At 44.2% G+C, this 21,581-nt stretch overlaps 1 protein-coding gene across 1 annotated transcript; it reads right to left on the reverse strand.

The window, feature by feature from the left end:
• Positions 1–9,222: 9,222 nt before the first annotated feature.
• Positions 9,223–19,205, reverse strand: MUC20 (mucin 20, cell surface associated). Its single transcript, XM_063108447.1, has 5 exons — positions 19,130–19,205; positions 15,782–15,840; positions 14,530–15,721; positions 11,525–11,616; positions 9,223–9,291 (listed from the first exon to the last, which is right to left on the reverse strand). Exons 1-5 carry the CDS (start codon positions 19,203–19,205, stop codon positions 9,223–9,225), a joined length of 1,488 nt encoding a protein of 495 aa, XP_062964517.1.
• Positions 19,206–21,581: the final 2,376 nt, after the last annotated feature.

The following is a 21,581-nucleotide window of genomic DNA, read 5'->3' on the forward strand; positions in this document are numbered from 1 at the left end:
AAGGAGGTCACATGATACAAACTAGGCCCTCGGGCTCACTCTTGTTGGGGGGGTAAGTGGTATTGGAGAAAATTCCCAGAGAAATATAATTTTTGATCTGAGCAAAGACTCTGAACTGCTTACATAGAGAATGAGTTCTCCTAGCAGGTGAAACCTCTCCCCTACATACAAGGCTGTAGCTTTAACCGCATGGGGGCTGAAGTATAATCAAGTCTCCATAACCACAGTCACAGCATTCATTTATCAAGTACTAAGCACACAGCCTAGATGGGTTCTCTGGTGAATTCTACTAAACATTTAAGGAAGAAATTTTATCAGTTCACTACAATTTTTATCAGAAGGCAAAAGCAAAGTGAATACTTCCTAACTGATTCATCAGCATCACTAAATGAGACTAAGGCATTACAAAAAAAGAAAACTATAGACCAATATCTCTCATGAACATAGAGGCAAAAATTCTCAACAAAAGATTAGCAAATTCAATCCAACAATGTATAAGAATTATACACCATGACCAAGTGGAATTTTTCCCAGGTATGCAAGGCTGGTTCAACATTCAAAACTCAGTTATATAAACCATCACATCAACAGGATAAAGAAGAAAAATCACATAATAATATTAATAGATGCAGAAAAAGCATTTGACAAAATCCAATACCCATTCACAATAAAAATTCTAAGTAAACTAGGAATAGAGGGGAACTTCCTCAACTTGATAAAGAACAGGTACAAACGTATAGCTAACATCATACTTAATGGTAAGAAACAAGATTTTTTGCTAAGATCAGGAGCAAGGCAAGGATGTCCCCTCTCACCACTGCTTTTCAACATCATACTGGAAGTCCTAGCTAATGCACTAAGACAAAAAAGGGAAATAAAAGGTATAGAGTTTGAAAAAAAAAAACTGTCTTTATTCACAGATGATACGATAATCTATCTAGAAAAAATTTTAAAAAACAACAACAAAAAACTTCTGGAACTAATAAGCGCTATAGCAAGGTTTCAGGATATAAGGTTAATGTAAAAAAGTCAATTGCTTTCCTATGTGTCAGCAATGAGCAAGTGGAATGTGAAATTTAAGACACATTACCATTTATATTAGCATACCCCAAAACAAAATACTTAGGTCTAAATCTAACAAAATATGCACAAGATCTATATGAGGAAAATTACACAACTCTGCTGAAAATTATCAAAGAAGAGCTAAATAAATGGAAAGATATTCCATGTTTGTGAATAGGTAGACTCAATATTGTCAGGATGTCAGTTTTGCCAACTTGATCTATAGATTGAACACAACCCCGATCAAAATCCCAGCAAGTTATTTGTAGGTACTGACAAATTGATTCTGAAATATACAGGGAGAGGAAAAAAAAAAAAAATAGCCAACTCAAAATTGAAGGGGAATAATAAAGTCAGAGGACTGACAACACCTGACTTCAAAACTTACTATGAAGCTATAGTAAGCAAGACAATTGGCAAAAGAATAGACAAATAGATCAACGGAACAAACCAGAGAGCCCAGAAATGGACCCACATAAATGTAGTCAACTGAACTTTGACAAAGGAGGAGAGGCAACACAATGGAGCAAAGATATTCAACAAAAGGTGCTGGAACAACTAGACATTCACATGCCAAAAACATGAATTTAGACACAGCCTAACACCCTTCCTAAAAATGAACTCAAAATGGATCCAAAACCCAAATATAAAATGCAAAACTACAAAACTTGTAGAAGATAACATAGGAGAAAACTTTGATGACCTTGGATATGGTGATGACATTTCAGGTGCAATTTCAAAGGCATGATCCATGAGGAAAATAATTGAAAAGCTGGATTTCATTAAAATTAAAAACTTCTGCTCTGTGAAAGACAATGTCAAGAGAATGAGAAAACAAATTACAGACTGGGAGAAAATATTTGCAAAAGTCACATCTGATAAAGGACTGTTATCCAAGATATACAAAGAACTCTTAAAACTCAACAGTAAGGGCCAGCCCGTGGCTCACTTGGGAGAGCGTGGTGCTGACAACACCAAGTCAAGGGTTAAGATCCCCTTACCGGTCATCTTTTTTAAAAAAACCTCAGCAGTAAGAAAATGAAAAACCCTATTTAAGAAATGGGCAAAGACATGAACAGACATATTACCAAAGAAGATATTCAGATGGCAAGTAAGCATATGAAAAGATGTTAAACATCAGGTCATTAGGTAACTGCAAAAAATGAGGCACCACTATACACTTGCTAGAATGACCAAAATCCAGAACACTTATATTTCCAAATGCTGGTAAGGATTTGGAGCAACATGAACTCTCATTCATTGCTGGTGGGAATGCAAAATGATACAGACCCTTTAGAAGACAGTTCGGCACTTTCTTACAAAACTAAACATGCGCTTACCATATAAGCCAGCAATTGCGCTCCTTGGTATTTACCCAAATGAATTGCAAACTTATGTCTACACAAAAACCTGCACATATATGTTTATAGCAATTTTATTCATAATTGCCAAAACTTGGAAGCAACCAAGATATCTTTCAGTAGATAAATGGATAAACTATGGTACATCCAGACAATAAACTATTATTCAGCATTAAGAAGAAATGATCTATCAAGCCATGAAAAGATGTGGAGGAATCTTAAATACATTTTACTAAGTGAAAGAAGACAACCTGAAAAGGCTACGTACCTCATGATTCCAGCAACAGTAGTCCTCCCCTTATCTCAGGGTATACTTTCCAATACACCCGGTGGCTACCTGAAACCATGGATAATACTGAGCCCTATATATATTATGTTTTTTCCTATACTTACAATAAAGTGTAATTTATAAATTAGGCAGAGTAAGAGATTAACAACAACTAATAATACAATAGAACAATTATAACAATATACTGTAATAAAAGTTATGCAATGTGATCTCTCCCCCTCTTCTCTCCCAAAATATCTTATTGTTCAGACTGTGGTTGACTGCAGGTAACTGAAACCTTGGAAAGTGAAACCACAGATAAGGGGGAACTACTGTATATGACATTCTGGAAAAGGCAAAATTATGGAGACAGTAAAAAGATTAGTGGCTGCCAGGAGGATGGGGGGAGGCAGGGACAAATAGCTAGAATAGAGGACTTTTAGGGCAATGATGCTACATACTATTCTGTATGATACCATAATGGCAGACACTATGGGTATACAGTCGAACTAGGCATCTGTAGTTAACAATAATTTACTGCATGTTATCAAATGGCTAGAAGAGAGATCACATGTCCTCATCACAAAGAAATGATTAAGTTTTGTAATGATGAATATGCTAATTATCCTGATTTGATCATCACACATTGTGTACTTTTCTTGATAGTCAACTCTGTTTACACAAATATGTATAATCAATACATTTCAATTAAAAAAACTATAATGGCAGATAGATATCATTATATATTTGTTGTATGTATAATGTCCAACACCAAGAGAGGACCCTGAGGTAAACTATGGATTTTGGGTGACAATGATGTGTTAATGTGGGTTCATTGTGCAGGATGTTGATAGCAGGTGGGCTGTGGGGTGGTGGTGCAGGAGGCATATGGGAACATAAAGTTTACTAATTAAAAATAATTTAAAAATTAAAATATATAAATTAAAAAAAAGAATCAAGCACTCATGGCACTGGGGAGAGGAAGCTTGGGGCTCACTGTCCAGCAGTTACAAGAAAGGGAATGTAAAACAAGGTGGGAGGAGCAATGTAAGTGTGTGGAACTGGTAAGACTGCCCTTGCCTGACCATTGAAATCCCAGGACTAAGTTATGTGATGAGGACTTTGCAATGTGACTCAAGATCGGGGAGGTCATAAGGTCCAAAAGTTACATCTCATCAGAAACCCATGAGGACTCTTGGCAAGAGACTGGCTCATATGATTGCTGTAGATGCTGTGTGTCATCAAATGTGGAGAAGGAAACAAAGCAAGGTGGCAAATGGGGAGCAAGGCCACCACAAGCCTGAAGTCCCTCCTCCCTTCGTCCTTCTTTGGACACTAAGCTTCCTCTCCTCCCACTAAGCAATGGAGGGAGTGGGAAGACAGAATTTATGTGTGACAGACAACCCACCAGAAGCAGTGGAGATGTGTGATGCCTAAGAGACTGTTGGGGGCTTGCTACAACTGAAGGAAATCCACAGACTGAGGAAAGAGAGGAGGTGGGGACTCTGGTGGGAGAGGGTTGTCAGATTTAGCAAAGAAAAATACAAGATGCCCAGTTAAAATTAAATTTCAGATAAACCACAAATAATTTTTTAGTATAAGGATGTTTCATGAAATATTGGGACATCCTTACATTTTAAAAAAAGTATTCATCGTTTACCTGAAATCCTAATTTAACTGGGTGTTCTGTATTTTATCTGGCAACCCTAGTCAAAACAGCTGAGGCACTGAGCAGGAGGATGAGGTGTCATGAGAAGGGAAGAAGGTGTCTTGCGGGGACACCCTTCTCTGGCTGGGCAGGGAGGTGCCTATTCATGAATGGCATCATTACATCTAGGACACAACTGCAAATTTTCATCACCTCACACCCTGGGTCTGTATGATTTGGATTCTGTCACTCTGGCACCTGGAGTTAAGAACTGACTGGCCCTTCTCTAGGGTGCCAGGCATGTGTTTTCTTAGCAGAGAGGAGAGAGCAGACTCCCATCTCCCGTTGGTGGCAGGCAGCTGAGACACCCTCAGTGGGCACTGGAGAGGCAAAGGGAGCTATCAGGGGTGATGCTTAGCCAAAGACACAAATTCCCTTGCCCATTCCTCCCTGCTCTCAAAGGAGCCTTCCAGGAACTCTCCGTGGGCCTAAGGTAAGAAGCTTTATAGTGAGGACGACAAATAATAGATAACTGGCAAGATATACCAATTTAAACATTTATTGATACTAGAGAGTGATGTGATATTCAGTCATTTAAATGTGGGGCACACCTACGGAGTTAGAAACCATTCACCGCTCTGCACAAATTGGTGGCCAATCCGCCTTTCAAAGGTTGAAGGAAGGACTGGCTGTGGCAGAGGCTTCGGACGAAGTCTCCTGTCAGAAAAGTTCCACCTCATGTTGTTCTCATTATGGCTTTGGGTTTTGTTCTTCTCAGAGCTTACGTCCACATCGATCTTTATCTTTATGAAATATGTGGCGTTTTCATCTCATATACACACACCTTTAATATCTCACATACCTTGAGAATTTTCTCCAGGTACTTCTGGTTCTCGCCAGTTTGGTGACATTACTTCCACTAAATATTGCTCATCTCCAGTAATTCACTTTCTCTCTTTCTCTTTCTCCTTCTCTCAGGCAATTGTAATTATACACTTTAATTCCCAAATGCTTCTAATTCGTGTGTCCCACATTTTACAAATTTTTTGGCTTCCAGTAATAATAGTAATCAGCATTGTATGTATGTGTCTTTATATGAATGTATGTAAGATTAAATTAACCACTGTATTAGGTGTCACCAATTTGAAGAAATACAAAGCAAGAGAAGAAAAACCATTTAAGGATTAGATTTATGTAACAGTGGTGTTGTCATTTATGCAAACTGCTGTCCACTCACGCCCAATTATAGTGCAGGTTCATAACAATTGTACCATAAAATTTACATTTTGTTTGACTTCAACATTGAATGTCATTTTCTTAACTTTCAGAGCCCAGTGACCATATTTCAGGACCATCTGCTCACATGACCCATTATCTGTCTCAGTTATTCAGCAAACACTTGAGTACCCTCATGTGTAGGGCTGTGTGCCTACAGAGATGAATATTACCTGGTGCTTCTCCTGAAGCACATATGATTTAAAACTTGTAAATAAATAAATTATAATACAGCACATTTGTGTTATAACAGAGACAGAAGTAAAGAAACTAAGAAATCAGCCCCTCTCTAGAAAACTCGCAGAAGTCATGAAGAGGTGCCACCTGAACTGGGCTTCTAAGAATGAATAGGATTTTTCCAGGTAAAGGGACTGGGGGAAGGAGGACACTCCAGGGGGAGGAATTGTGATGTGCAAAGACTCTGGATCAAAGCAGGTGTGACTGGGGAGAGTGAGAAGTTTCCTGTGGAAGGAACAGAGGATACAGAAGATGAGGCTGTAGGATCCGGAGCTGAGAAAGTTGGCTGAGGCTGTATCGCCAAGACCCTTGTACACCTCACTGGGGGGGTTACCCAGGACTTGCTTTGGTTTTGGAGAGAAAAGCTCCAGATATAGTGTGAGGGGTAGTTTGGTGTTTAAAAAAAAAAAAAAGATGGTCCATTTTAAGAAAACAAGGGAGGGAATAATATCTCATGAATTTCTTTCCATCTTAATAAATACAAGAGTACTTCAAAAAATTCATGGAAAAATGGAATTAAAAGGTAATATGAATCTTTTCATGAACTTTTTGAAGACCCCTCATATACATTTCAATAACACTTCTATAGATTGTCTAAAATAACACTATATTTAACCAAACTGCTACACTGGGATATCTTAGGCCAGTTGTTTTTGTTTTGTCTTTTTCTTTTACTGGCTGTTATAAACAGTTCTACAGATGCTTAATTATTTCCTCAAGATAAACCAGCAATGAAATTGCTGTGTTAAAGGAATGCCCATTTTTAAGGTTTTGATATTTGATAATAGTCAAATTGTCCTCCAGAAAGGTTGTACTAATTTCATTCACACTAGGAGTGTTTAAGAATGCCCTTTCCCCCACGGCTGAGCCCGTGGCGCACTCGGTAGCGTGCTGCGCTAGCAGCGCGGTGACCGGTGCACTCCCTGGCTGAGCGCCGGTCACGAAAATAAAATAAAATAAGAATGCCCTTTCCCCCAACATCCTCATTAGTACAGCTATTATAATTTTTATAAATCTTTGCCTATTTTAGACATGATAAGTAGTATCTCACTACATTAATTTACCCTCATTTGCTAGTGAAGTCCAACTTTCTTTTTCATGGGGATGGAAAAGGGAGACATTAGTATTCTTTCTTCTTGTGAATTACCTGTTCTTGCCATTTATCTATTTTTCTTCTGGAATGTTTGTCTTTTTTTTTTTTTTTAGGATCCGAACCCGTGGCCTTGGTGTTATCAGCACCGCACTCTACCAAGTGAGCCACGGGCCGGCCCAGAATGTTTGTCTTTTTATTGCTTTGTAAGAGCCTTCTGTATAGTAAGGACATTCTGTTTTTACTATATATAATGTAAATAAGTCTTTTCAGTTTGTTATTTCTGGAGGTGTCTAGCCTCCCCTACTAACTCTAATCCCTGTGGAAAGAGACATCTTTGAATCCTCCATAGCACACAACTTACAACATCTCTTCTGTTGTAGGTGCTCAGCAAATATGCCAGAATGAATGTCTGAATTATTTTTGTCCAACCTACTTTATGGAACTCATGAAGGGGGTCACTTGAAAATACACACTCCCCTTATTCAGAGCAATAACAAAGTAGTTTTGTTGTTTTCTTCATTCATTTAACAAACATTGACAGAGCACATTTTATGTACCAGGCACTGTTCCCGGTACAATAGATAACACAGTGGGCAAAATCTTTCATTCTAGTTGGGGGACATAGGTTACAAACAAGACAAATAAAATATGTGTGGTGTTAGGTTATGATCAGTGCTATGAAGAAAATCAAAGCAGAGGAGGTGAGTTTGAGTTTTTAAATAGTGTGGTGAGGGTAGACCTCACTGAGAAGGGACATGAAGGAGGTAGGGGTGGAGGAGTTAGCCAAATGGATATCTGGAGAAGACTTTTAAGGAGACTGAGCAACACACGCAAATGTCCCAAGGCAGGAGCAGGCCCGATGCATTCAAGGAACAGCAGAGAAGTCAGTGTGGCTGCAGAGCAGTGAGCAGGTTAAAGAGGTAGGCAGAGGGGTGCAGACCACACCCAGCATTAAAGGCCACTGCCGGAGCTCTGCTTTTCCTCCGAATGAAATGGGAGGGTTTGGAGCAAAGGAGCGGCATGGTCTGCCTTATGTTATAAAAAGACGACCCCAGCCGACATATTGGGACTAAACTGGGGGTGGGGGCGAAGGTGGAAACAGGGAGACGTGCAGTAATCCAGTGAGATTGTAGTTATCCGGGTGAGAGATGATGGCATCTTGGACCATCTTGGTGGTGCCAGTGCAGATGATGAGGAGGGGTCAGATCCTGGGCATAGTTTGCTGGGAGTAGAGCCAACAGAATTTCCTGATGTGAAATGTGAGAGAAAGAGAGGAACAAAGAATGGTTCCAAGGATTGGGGCTTGAGCAACTGAAGGATGCAATTGACATTCACTGAGATGGGGAAGACACAGGCAGAGCAGGTATAAGGGACAAGGTCGGGACTTCAGTTTTGGAGATGCTGAATGTGAGATAGCTCTTCGACATCCAGGTGGAAAGGTTGAGAAAGCAATTGAATATCTACATTACAATGGTTGTATATAAGAGATGGGATTTTAGACATTTTTTTCTTTTTCTTCCCCTCCTCTTCTCACTTCTTTTTTTGCTTGTTCTTTTAAATGTTTTAAATCATAAGCAAGTTTTACTTTTACAATAGAAAAAAAAAGAGCCTTGTTTAAATAATAACAACATGAGTTATGAGCTTTGGGAGGAATAATTGAGTATTGCAGACTTTCTTTTAAGTCTGCTTTTGCCCAGGACTTGAAATTCAAGTCAATTCAACATTCTCTGTGATCCTACCACAGGCCAGGGGAGACTGAAATGAACAAATATGGTCCCTGCTCTGAAGGAGCTCTTCTTTTAACAGGCCCCAGGATCAGCCTCAGTAAGTGCCATAATCAAGACCCAAACCATGAATTGGGGGAGTGTGAAGGAGGAAGGTAGCAGTGAGGATATACAAAATCCTCATATTATAAAAATGTCAAAGGCAGACAGCCAAATAGCTAACCTCTGAGCCACACTGAGTGTAATTTTAATGCAGGATGGATGCACATAGAAGGATGATCAGGTCTGTCTTTACTGAAACACAACACATGTGCCAAGGGAAGTCCAAGGGCACCTCCAGGAACAAGGGAAGCCCCCTCCCCACACACGTACTCAGGCATATGTAAGCCAGGTCCTGTCACCACATCAGGGGTAAAAGGCGTGAGCCAGCTGACCTTCATGCAAACCTTCTGGGTACATCTCAGCACAGCAACATGGCTCCCATCTGTCTGTGGAAGCCCAGGCCACTGTTCTTCTTTTGGCATAAAGGGTATGCCTGGCTTTGCTGATATTCCTTAGCGCCTCCTGACATGCAGCAAGGAGACTTGGATGGGAGGCTTATGAGCATGCAGTTCATGGCGGAGCTGGAGGGCAAAAGGAGCCAGATGATCCTTCCAGCCCATCCAGCCCATGAGCTCGTCATAGGCCAAGGACAGGAAGGGACAGTGAGAGAGCACATATGAGGAGGACAGAACACTCCTGAGCCTTGCACATGCTGAGCATGGGCTGGGGGCTCACAAATAGTATGTCATTTAAACCTCACAGCAACCTCATAAGGCAGGTATTATTTTCCTCATTTTATAAGGGATGAAAGTAATATGGAGTAACTTACCCAAGGTCACACACTTAGGAGCTAGAATTCATATCCAGATCTATCTGGCTCCAAAGCTCATTGTCTGACTCCTGAGCTCTACACGACTGGCCAGCCCCTACAAGAACTGCCACCCAACACTCTCATGGCCTGGTTCCTGCACCTCAGCTGTCTGATTTGCTCCTGATCTACCCCTGAAATAGTTTCCAGTTTGGGCACTCCGAAACACAGCCCTGGATTCCTTCCTTGACTAGGATTTCACACACGCTACTTTGCTTATCATGTGTACAGGGCATTTGTCATTTATTTGGCTGTCCTGCTTCAAACACCCATGCCATGTTTAGGGACCTCCCCATTGTGGGAGTCCTAATGAGCCTTCCTGCCACTAGGAGAACTTCAAGGATCCAGATAGGTCCTCTTCCCATCTCCTGGCAGTGGGATGTGGGCACATCTCAATGGATGTTCCTACTCAGGACTTTGACTCTGGAACAGGTGACACAAGGACAAAGAGGCAGTGAGAACACATTTTCCGTAGTGTGTGCTGACAGCATGATGTCCATTGGCTGTGGCAGCATCCAACAGTGACGGTGGTCAATAGAGTGACAGCATCCCAGCCAGAATATTCCCACTGCCCAGCCCCCAGAGCACCCTGGTCCCTTCTGCCTGTTTTTCAAGCCTACTCCTCTGTCATTCCTTAGGTAATATGCACCCAGGACCCTGCCAACAAATCCCCCTTTTACTTAGGTCAGACAGTGGTCTTGTTTTGCTTACAACAAAGGATTCTAATTTGCAATGGATTTATCCTGCTTCCATCTGCCAAGGGTAACCACCTCGCCTGTCCGTCCTGGCTGTGGGACTCTACTCTGGTGTGAGACCCCCAGCCAGCACTTCTGCCAGGTTTACCCTTACGAGGAGTGACACCAAACCTGAGCCGCTGACAAGCTGTGTGGCACCCATTGACTGTGAGAGGTGCTAGATGCAAGCTTGAGGTGTTATCAGGACACTGCCAAAGGGACAATCCACACTACACTGTGTACTGGACCCATTTTCACTGATCACATCCCCAGCAGAGCTGAGATACCTCCCATGACATCGTGTTCCATCTCCTACTTTGCAGAGTAGGGAAACCATACCTCAGAGAGGCCAGGCCAGGAAATCTGCACTAAGTTGACCCAGTCTAACTTTCCAGTGATTCACACCATCCCCAAAAGCCCTGACTCCAGAATTTCACCATTGGAAGCTCTGTCCAACAATCTGGGTTGTAGGAGAATTTCCCCAAATGTTGTATGTTTGTATCTCAATCTTTGTCCCCACCTACAGTGTACATCTATGGATTTTTCTCCCTAGTATCCTTTTTCCCTCTGAAGCCTGTCTTTCCCATTCAATGTGGTCCTGATGGGGCTTGTCAGTCATGGTGGCTGTTGCAGGCCAATGAGGCCAGTCCTTCCCTGGGTAATATGCAGATTTGGGGAGAGGGAAGTGCCTTGTGAATCTAGGGCTGTCACAACCACTTTTCTGTACATATGGAGAAAGACTCTGAAGAATGAAGGGAACAGAGCCGAGAGAGAGAAAGAAAATCCTCATGATCATATCTGAGCTGCTGGATGCAGACATAACTAAAACGTCTAGGTTTCTCAGTCAATACCTTGTCTTTTCTCTGTAAGCTACTATGACTTGGGTTTCTGCCACTTGCAACCAAGACTCCTGTCTTCCTGACTATCAATATCGTTGACCTTCTCCTCAGGGGCTGAAGGCCTGACTTTCTGAGACCTGAGGAAACTGGGGATGAGGGGAAGAATTTGTATACATTGCAAAGAAGGGGCATGATGCCAGGCAGAACCAAAGCCAGACAGGGATCCTTAGATTCTGGTCCTAATACTCTCCATAAGAAATAAGACCCCTCCCAAGGGTAGTAGTTGCTCTTCTGTATCCTGCAGGTCATCTCTGCAGTCTCTGAGAACCTCTCACTTTCCTCTACTCCGCTGGACCCAAAAGTGCCCACTCACCTGCTGCATCAGCCTCTCTGCCACTCTGGGCTCAGTGAGGTCTATTGGGGAGGCCACACTCAGCCGCAGGAGGAGGAAGCCTTCTTCCTCATCTGCAAGTTGAGATCAGTAGGAAGATGAAAATAGTCAAGTCAGTTTAGGAATCAAGACGTGCTTCATGTTACCCAGCCTCTGCCCCCCTCCACATATATGTGAGCACTCTCATGTGTAAATGTGTCTGTGTTCACATAGGATCTTACATTTACTCACTGCAAAGAGAAAAGAGGATTCTCTCTCTGGGATAACTATTGTAGTGTCCTCCCAACAAGAGTAAAAGAAATGATGGCATAAGGCACCACCCACATTTAGAGATGTCTAAAGGGTAATGTGAAGAAGAAATGGAAGTGAACCTAGAATATTCTTAAGGCCTGGAAGTCCTGGATGGGGCTGTTGAGAAAGGGCCCAGCCAGGGAGAGTCCAGAGAGAGGCTAGCTCTCTGGGGGCCATCCCCCAACCAGTTCTACCCAATTTAACTTGGTGGAGGGCTGAGGAGGTCTTCTATTCCAGCCTTCTGGTTTAGCAGCTCTGCAGAAAGTTCTGTCTTCTGTTGAGCCGTAATCTGCTTGCCTTTACCTGCCATCTTGTAGGCATTGCTTCCTATCACAATACTATTAGAATTGATCTAGCAATTGCACTTCTAGGAATTTATCCGACAGAAAATAACACATATGTGATAAATGTGCTACTTTCTGCAGCACTCTTTATCATAACAAAACACTGGAAACAACTTAAATGTCCATCCATAAAGGACTGGTTAAATAAATGGTGGTAAAATGAAATGGAACCCTAAACAGCCATAAAAAAGCATAGCTTTCTGGAGGGAGTGGAAAACAAGGAGTTGCTAATCAATGGGGATAAAACTTCAGTTACATAAGATGAATAAATTTTGGAAATCTGCTGCATGACATTGTGCCTATACATAACAATACTGTGTTGTATAATTTAAAATCTATTAAGAGGGTAGATCTCATGTTTAGTGTTCTTACCACAATACATTTTTTATTTTATTTTATTTTATTTTTTATTTTTTAAAAGATGACCAGTAAGGGGATCTTAACCCTTGACTTGGTGGTGTCAGCACCACGCTCTCCCAAGTGAGCTAACCGGCCATCCCTATATAGGGATCTGAACCCGTGGCCTTGGTGTTATCAGCACCACACTCTCCCAAGTGAGCCACAGGCCGGCCCTAACAATACATTTTTTAAAAAATGCTAAAGCAATAAAATCAGTCAAAGAGACAAAATATGAGGTCACAAATAAGAAACTAAAATATGAAGTAAATAAAACCTTTTCTTCCCCCCCAAAAGAATAGCTTTATCTCGGAGATCTGAATTCACCAAGATGTGGACTCCACCTGCATAAAAAAGGAGGATGAAAGATACATATACAAAATATGTATATTTGCTTCCATGTGCATATTTCATGTCCAGAAGATGATATACAAGAAACCATCTCATGGGTTACATGTGTGAGGAGAATTGTATAGTTGGAGGACAGCAGTGAGAGAAAGACATTTTATACCTTTTGCACTTTTTGAATTTTAAATCATGTGACTGTGTCATCTAATCAACGAATAATAAAGAAATGTATTTTAAAATAAAAGTTATTAAAAATTGAGCTTTAAAAAATAAAAGTACAATGGAAGACTATAAGTTTTGGAATCAAACAGACTTTCATTTGAATCCCACTGCCATCTTTCTAGGATAATTTAGTTACTCTCTTTAAATCTGTTTCCTCACCTGTCCAATGGGGTAATGATACCCACCACATGAGGTTATTTTGAAGGTACAATTAGAGGAGATAACATATGCAAAGTTCATAGTACACTGCCTGACACCAGAGAGAACATTCAGCTAGTGCCAACACTTACTGGCTGTGAAATATTTTTATATCACCCCTGCCTAGACTACAAAAGACATTCAATAAATTGGTTGTGATTAATATATTCATTTCACCTCTCCAGAAAGGCAGAGCAAGCTGAGGATACTCAGGGATGAGGGACAAGGACGACTGATGGGAAGTGGAGGTGGAGGCTACAGGCTGATCAGGAGCTGGGCTGACCAAGCACCTCTGACAATGGACTTCTTCCCTGAGAAGCACCTGGTGTCTCAGAGATGTAGCTTTAAACTTGCAAACTTTTGTCCTATTTATTTATTTGTTTACTGATTCTTTTACTTAAAGTCACTATCTCTGGTGCAAATAAATCCCAGCAAGTGCATCCAGCCAGTCCTACTTTCACAGGGTTCCAGCTGCTCTCCAAGCAGCAACTTAGCCCAGATGCCCACATGCTGCCCCTCTGTGCAGCTATGGCTGGACCAGAGGCTTCCAAAGCACAGGGGTCACATCTTTTAAATAAAATGTGGGGTCTTGTCTGATGCACAGTAGTTACTCAACAGTTAACTTCAGAGAAAGTTAAAGCTGGAAAGGACTTCAGTGCTCATCCAATGCAACCTCTTCCGGGCCGGCCCGTGGCTCACTCGGGAGAGTGCGGTGCTGATAACACCAAGGCCACGGGTTCGGATCCCATATACGGATGGTCGGTTCGCTCACTGGCTGAGCGTGGTGCTGACAACACCAAGTCAAGGGTTAAGATCCCCTTACCGGTCATCTTTAAAAAAAAAAAAAAAAAAAAAGACAATGCAACCTCTTCCAACTATAGTTGGAGAAACTAAGGCCTAGAGAGGGACAGGGACTTGTCTAAGGACTCTCAGGTTGTTAAGAGCAGAGCCAAGACCTCAAACCATTTTTCTAGATTTCCAGCCCCACTCTCTTTCCACAAACCACCCTAACTCTACTTATTACTGATTTTGGCAATATCCACTAGAAGATCATCAAGAGACAATGTCAAAGAGAGGGTTCAGGGTAGGACCCCAGACCCTTCCTTCTTGCTTACTCCTTAAGTGTGTAGACAGCCTGGAGATTCCAAATCCCCAATCCCCAAAGATCACACACGGGGAGCCACTAACCTGCAGTAACTTTTGTGGTCTGCCTTGTCTGAGCAGTGGTGGGTGTGGCTGCTGGAGGCTTCACTGGGGTCTTGGCTGAAGTTGTGATCTTGGCTAAGGTGATGTTTGTTTCTTGGCTGCTGTTGTCTGTAATCAGATGGACAGAAGGAAGAGGGCTCTTGCTGATGGGGAAGTCCCCGTGGGTTGCACTGTCTGTGGTAGGAGTCTCTGAAGGGGTGGATTTCTTGATGATGACTGTTTCTGAGGAGCTGTAGACTAAAGCTGAGGACCCAGCAGATGAAATTGCTTTGCCTGCTGTTGACCCAGCCTCTGTGGAGATTGTAACTGCTCTTGAGACTTCAGTGTGGCTTGGTGTCTCAACAGAGAGGGCTGAGGTTCCTTCTGAGGTGTTCATGCTAACTGTCACCAAAGCTCCATTGGGGGTAGTGGCTTTGGTGGCTGTTGTTTCTCTTTCTGTGGTGCTATTGGTGGGGAGTGGGGTCTCAACTGTGGTATCAGGTGTGGCTGGCTCTGTGGCGCTGGTTGTTGACAAGGTGCCAACAGAGGTTGTGGTCTCGAGAATGCGTGATTTTGCTTCAGTGGAGGCAGGCAAAGCTGATGTCTCAGAGATGGACAAGGCCTTCCCTCCTGTGGGGCTGTGATCTGTGACTGAGACCCCAGGGATAGTGGCAGTTGTCTCCATTTCTGTAATGCTGCAATTGGTAACCTCGATGTGGGTGATGCTGGAGACAACCAAGGCTTTGGCTGGAGTAATGACGTCAGATGCCAGGACTTGTGAGGTGGTGATGGCTGGGAGTGAGTTGTCAGAAGAGGCGCTGCTCTCTGAGGACAGGCCCTCAGTTTGTGCAGCAGTGTCAGCCAGCGTCAAGACATCAGTTGTGATCCTCCTTGCCTCTTCGGAGCTGTCATCAGTACAGAGGGTGTCAAAGATAGTTTCAGCAAATTTACTGCCTGTTACAGACTCAACTGTGGTCATCCTAGTCTCTGAGGGACAGCCACTTGGGGCTGATGTTGCCATAGGAGAGCTGATCACAACCATGAACTTGGAAGGTATTGTTTTTTTGAGAGTCTTTGTCTCTGTGGCAAGAGAAATAGTCTTGGTTTCCCTGGTATCTGCTTCTGGAATGGTGCCAGCTGGGGTTAAGATCCTCAGGGTTTGAGTTTCCAAAGTGACATGGCCAGGCGCTGAGGTCTCAGTGAGGTCATTGGTCTGGAAGGCTCCCTCTGAGCTTGTCCTGACCTCTGGAGGCACAGCAGTCACTTCTATGTTGTTTGTTGTCACCAAAAGCTCTGGTCTGCTGGTGCTGGGGCCTGTGTCGAGTAAGACCGACTTTGTGAGTCCTAAGTCCCAATGGACCGACTTCACACAAGCTCTTGCGTTTATACCCTGGGCACTACTGGGAGGAGGGTAGGAAGGAGGAGTTACTGTTACACCATTTTTCATCTATAGAAACAAGGAAGGAGGCAGTACTGGGAAACCCAGTCTCATATGGCAGCCACGAAGCTGGGGTTGCCCTGATTGGTGTCCTCTGAAGCCCTAAGGACAAGCAAGTCCTAGCATTCTAGCTGAGGCCAGCAAGAGCCAAGATTCTAGCTGATTATTGGTCTGCAGCCATTAGAAGAAACGGATGGGGCCAGCCCCACCTACAAAGGTGACCAAAGAAAGCAGAAGTCCAAGTGAGCCCACAAGTGCAGAGCAGGGACCAGGACTCTCAGGACTTTTGAAAGAATCCTCGTCACTTTTCCATGGATGCTTTTCTCATCCAACAAATGTTTCTCCATGGAAATAAAAACCCTTAAAATACATGAAAGACCTTTAGTTTTGTCTTTAGAGGGGGCTGGAAGGAATGGGGGAGAGGAACCTCCAGAGACAGTGTCTCGGGTGCTGCTGCGAAAGCAGGGGAAGCAGGCAGAGTCCTTGGGGCCCCAGCAAGAGAGGAGAGAACTTCTCACCCCTGCCCAAGCCTCTCCTGAATGTGGGCCTGACAACTACAGGGCTGGATCCTCCCCTATTCATACAACCTTGGAGGCCCTACAGAAATGTCACTGGCCCTGAGATTGTATGAATGGACAGCCAGCCTGCACTCATAGTCCAGGGGAGACTACAGCAGGATCTCTCATGGCCTGACAAAGGTGCCTCTTCTGTCTACAGAGGGAGAGGGATCTCTCTGTAAGTGAGCCATGGGACCTCTTGGGGAGGGTTGCCAGATGTAGCAAATAAAATACAGAATACCCAGTTAAATTTGAATTTGCATTTCAGATAAAATACAAATAATTTTTTAGTATGAATATATGTCATGCAATATTTTAGACATACTTACACTAAAAAAATTTATTACCTGAAATTAAAATTTAAATGATGCCCTGTTTTTATCTGGTAACCTTATTCTTGGAAGGAAGAGGATTGAAATACGAACCCCCTTTTTTGGTGTTCTGATTGTTTTAGATGGTCTTTACCAAGATCATCTGGCCCAAAAGTAGCCCAAGGACCTGACCTAAAAGAGGTCCAGGACCTCTACCCAGGGTGTCAGGCCAGGGCCCCAGGTCCTCCACTTGTCCTCCTGTGGACCTCACTGAATGATGGAGCAATAGTCAAGAGACTAGGTTGCAGCCCCAGAACTGCCACCCACTAGCTCTGGGGTCAGATAATCTGCTGCTTCAAATCCTGACTCTGCCTCCTGCTAGCTAGGTTGGCCACTAGACCTCTCCCAGCCTCTGTGTCCTCACCTGGGAAAACAGGGTCACAATACCTGCCCTGCCAATGTGTTACAGACCAAAAGAGAAGATGAATGAGAAAGCTTTTGTATTCCAAAGTCTGCAAGGGGTTAGGAAATGTTTCTTCCCCGTGATGTGCTGTCAAGACATCACTTGAGGGCCGAGCCTGTGGCGCACTCGGGAGAGTGCGGCACTGGGAGCGCAGCGACGCTCCCGCCACGGGTCCGGATCCTATATAGGACTGGCCGGTGCACTCACTGGCTGAGTGCCGGTCACGAAAAAAGACAAAAAAAAAAAAAAAGACATCACTTGAAAGCACACAACCTATTTAATGTAGGGAGAGTCTTCAGCTGTCCCCTACATGCACATCAAGTAAGTCATGGGCACATGCTCTCGTTACTCATTCAGTGCAGCCCTGCTGCACACACAAGTCACGCTTGTACAGGAACTGCTAGTTTGCCTGCCGACACACTTTCTTCTCCCCACTTCAAAGACTTAACTATTTCTCCATGCCTTTTTGGTTCCCACACAGCAGAAGCAGAGCATTTCTGCCTCGGCCCACACAGCCTAAAGCCCAAATGCTGGCGCACACTTGGAATCTAACCACTACCTCCCCTGATGGATTTTCTTGCTTTTTCAGGAGCCCCTTGGTGTCATTTCTGCTGTGAAATCCCCTCATGCTCCTCAAATTCACAGCCTCTTCATCTCCGGGGCTCTCACAACCCCCCACCCCTGTCTCTTACCAGCTCTTCTCAAATAGAGCAAAGCCCACTCCACCTCCTCTACAGCTCTAGACTGTTGCAGCTCTCCTGTACCTTTCTCAAATCAAACTGGAAATCATGTAAACTTTGGACCCTGGGTTTGAGTACCCCCTCTGCTGCTTGCTCTGCTGCTTACTAAACCCGGACCCTGGCCAAGTCTTCCAGCTCCAAGCCTACATTTTCTCTGTAAAATGGAGCTAGGGGTACCTATTTCAGGAGTCGTGAGGGTTAAATTAAATTAAATATTCAACACAAGCCTGGTAGACTCTGAGCACATATGGGAGGCAGTGCAGTCCAGAGGTTAGGCAGGTGTGGGATCAAATCCTAGCTCTGTGGATCAATCACTCAGGTCTGTTCTCCTTTAAAGGGGTGTTGGTGGGGTGGTAAGAATAGTATGTATCTCATAGGGTTATTGTGAGGATTAAAAAGATAATGCATGATAATAATGTGCCATTGCAGGTTATTCTACAAATGTCTCACTCTGGTGGGGGACATTGACAGTGGGGGAGGTTGCATGTGGCAGGCACAAGAGATTTATGAGAACTCTCTGTACTCTCCACTCAGTTTTGCTGTAAACTTAAAACTGCTCTAAAGCAGTTTTATATTAATGACAGATCAGTGTTAGTTTCCCCCTTTCATAAAAGCCCTGCCTCTTTCAGAATCTACCCTTCCCAAGAACTTTGTGACAGATGTTTCACACAAACCTGTGTTTTGAAGGAAATCCATGCTAAGAAATAAACTTGGAGGTCAGAATCTTGTCAAGCCACATTCTTCAGCTTTAGGCAGAATTATCAACAGCTGGCTTCTCTCCAACACCCCTCCCCCACCCCACCTCTCCCACTCACACTTCCACAGGCATAAAAACAAACTCACAGGAAGCGACCCTTACAAGGACATCATCGTTGTTCATTCGTATGTACTGCAGTGTCATACACGCTTAAGCTGACACACACTGCCATAAGCATACTCCTTATCAACAATAATACTTCACATATAGCCTGAGGGTTAATTATAACTAACCCAAGAGAGCCTACCTACCCTCACCCACAAAGCGCTGCTCATATTGAAACTCACACCTAGAGCCCTGCCAGGGCAGAAGCCCCTGGCCCCTTTCGTCTCCTTACCTGCAGAGCTCCCAGAGACCCCAGCCTCCCAGCAGCAGAAGAAGAGGGGCAGACCCAGGCCCCAGAGAGAACCCATCCTAGCTGGGGTGCCAGCCACAGCTCCCAGGCAGACCTGCCTGCTGCCTCTCGCTGGCACCTTTTCCTGCTTCCTCAAACCAGGGAGGAGGGCTGGGCCTCCTGCCTAGGTGTGACTGGGTGGTTTCCAGGATGCAGCCAGGTGATCACAAATACACAGGCTGAGAGCTGGCAGGTAAGGGCTGTCAGCAAGCCAGCCCTCCTGCCCCCCTTGCCTAGTGGCCTCTCCTCTCTGAATTTAATTTGAAGATATGAAATCATTTCCACTATGATATTCACCCCCACAGTTCTGCAGCTGGGAAGACCATGGGAGATGGTGTTTCACTCCCACCACTACCCCCACACCACCCTAACTCCTGTGTGTGGAGCTTGGGCTTTGAGTCAGATAGACCTGGGTTTTATTCCTAATCCTAGACTTTATTAGCTCCATAATCTAGGGCAAATTAGAGATGCTCTCTGAACCTCAACTTCCTGTTCTGTAAAATGGGCATAATGCCTACCTCACTAGGCTGTTGTAAGGATTACATGTGTCAGGATTACATGAGATAGTAAAGCTCTTACAAAGTGCTTGCTACATAGATGGTGCTCATCAAAAATATATATGTCTTAGGTGTTCAATAAACGAGAGCCCTGACACCCACTTCAATGCTCAAACATTAGAGAGAAGGGATGACCTCCTATGTGGGGCAGGATTCATTTCTAACATCCTTCCATATTCAATGTCCTGTAATTCTGCATCTGACTCAAAGCAAGAACCATGTCCCCTGGCCAGGCTGGAGGTCCTAACTTGGGGAAGGGACTAGCTGGGGGAAGGGACTAGCTGGGGGAAGGGGCTAGCTGGGAGAAGGGAAAGGGTAACTGTGCTCATCTGAGGCACAGGACCTCCTAGAGAAGGGGAAGTATAGGGATGCTTGGGGATTCAGTCATGAAAAGGAGAGTGAAGCTATAGAATATATTTCCAAATGCCCTAGAGAAGAATCTTATCCCTCAAGGAATCAAGGACATGAGCTGTTATGGCCACAGCCAAAGGCCAAACAACTTTGGGAATTTCAGGGCAAGAGCTTTATGATGAAAGCAGCTCTAGGGTGTAGGAAACATTCTGAATCAACATCATGGAATCACAAAATCTCAGGGCTGGAAGGAACTTTAAAACTGAATCAGGGCCGACCGCAAGGCGCACTCGGGAGAGTGCGGCGCTGGGAGCCCAGCGGCGCTCCTGCCGTGCAGGTTCGGATCCTACTTAGGGATGGCCGGTGCACTCACTGGCTGAGTGCTGTGCGAGTGACACCAAGCCAAGGGTTGCGATCCCCTTACCGGTCACAAAAAGGACAAAAAAAAAAATACTGAATCAGAAGTTTCAGGTTCAGGACGGCCTGGGGCTCACTTGGGAGAGTGTAGTGTTGATAACACCAAGGCCACAGGTTCGGATCCCTATATAGGGATGGCCAGTTAGCTCACTTGGGAGAGCGTGGTGCTGACACCACCAAGTCAAGGGTTAAGACCCCCTTACTGGTCATCTTTTAAAAAAAAAAGTTTCAGGTTCTGTTTCCAGTTCTGTCCTTAATGATGGTGCAGGAGCTCTGTGATCTTAGACAAGTTATTTGCCCTCTCTGTGCCTCAGTTAACAAGAGCTCCAAGGTCCTCTTGGCCCTGCAGCCTGGGGTCCTGCACTGGGTGTGTGACACTGTCTTCTGGTCACACACTTTATCCTGTATTGAAATAAAGGGCTTCGCTGCCAGGAAGGAAGAGGGGATTGTTTCAGAGCATGGGGGGGTGGGGGGAGGTGGGAGGGGGGAAGACTCTCCCAGAAAAGACTGAAGGACATCCATATAGGACACAATCCAGCATTGGGCCCCAGTTTCAACGCCACCATTAATCTGTAGGCTGAGCCCCTTCCATTCTCTACTCAACCTCAGCTCTTCACTAAAATGGGAGAACGGACTTCAACCTGGAGTTTTAAAGTACGGAAAGGAGGCTGGGGCCACAGCAGTGACCTGAATTCTGATTGACCTTGTCTAGTAGCCGTGATGCTATGTGAGGCTTCCCCCTACAGAAGATGGAGGAGAAACCCAGCAAGAGTGCAGCTCCTTTCGGCCACCTCCCTACTTCTCCCAGCCCCACCCCAGCTGGGAGAGGGGCTTCCTCATTCCAACAGCTTAATCTGCAGACAGAAGTATCCAAGGTGCCTTTTTCACCCCAATGGGGGGGGCGGGGAGTCCTGTCTTTTGTTTCCTTTTTTTTTTTTTTTTTTTTTAATGATCACCAGCCCTGCTCTGGCCTGCTTGCTGATGAGGAAATAAGGAACCTCTGGGAAGGAAGTCTAGCTGAAAGCTTCCCTGGGTTTGCTGAATTTTATCTGAGCAGTCTTCCTCTATAT

Source organism: Cynocephalus volans, chromosome 1 (genome assembly GCF_027409185.1).
Source record: "Cynocephalus volans isolate mCynVol1 chromosome 1, mCynVol1.pri, whole genome shotgun sequence".
In the NCBI taxonomy this organism is placed as follows: Eukaryota; Metazoa; Chordata; class Mammalia; order Dermoptera; family Cynocephalidae; genus Cynocephalus; species Cynocephalus volans.

What these genes read in the sequence shown, in the direction of transcription:
- MUC20 (XM_063108447.1), bottom strand. Translation starts at nt 19,205, where the DNA reads ATGGGTTCTCTCTGGGGCCTGGGTCTGCCCCTCTTCTTCTGCTGCTGG. An exon ending in GGTCTCTGGGAGCTCTGCAG is followed by an intron (nt 15,841 to 19,129) that starts GTAAGGAGACGA and finishes TACTCGACACAG; the next exon opens with GCCCCAGCACCAGCAGACCA. An exon ending in GACCACAAAAGTTACTGCAG is followed by an intron (nt 11,617 to 14,529) that starts GTTAGTGGCTCC and finishes CTCAACTTGCAG; the next exon opens with ATGAGGAAGAAGGCTTCCTC.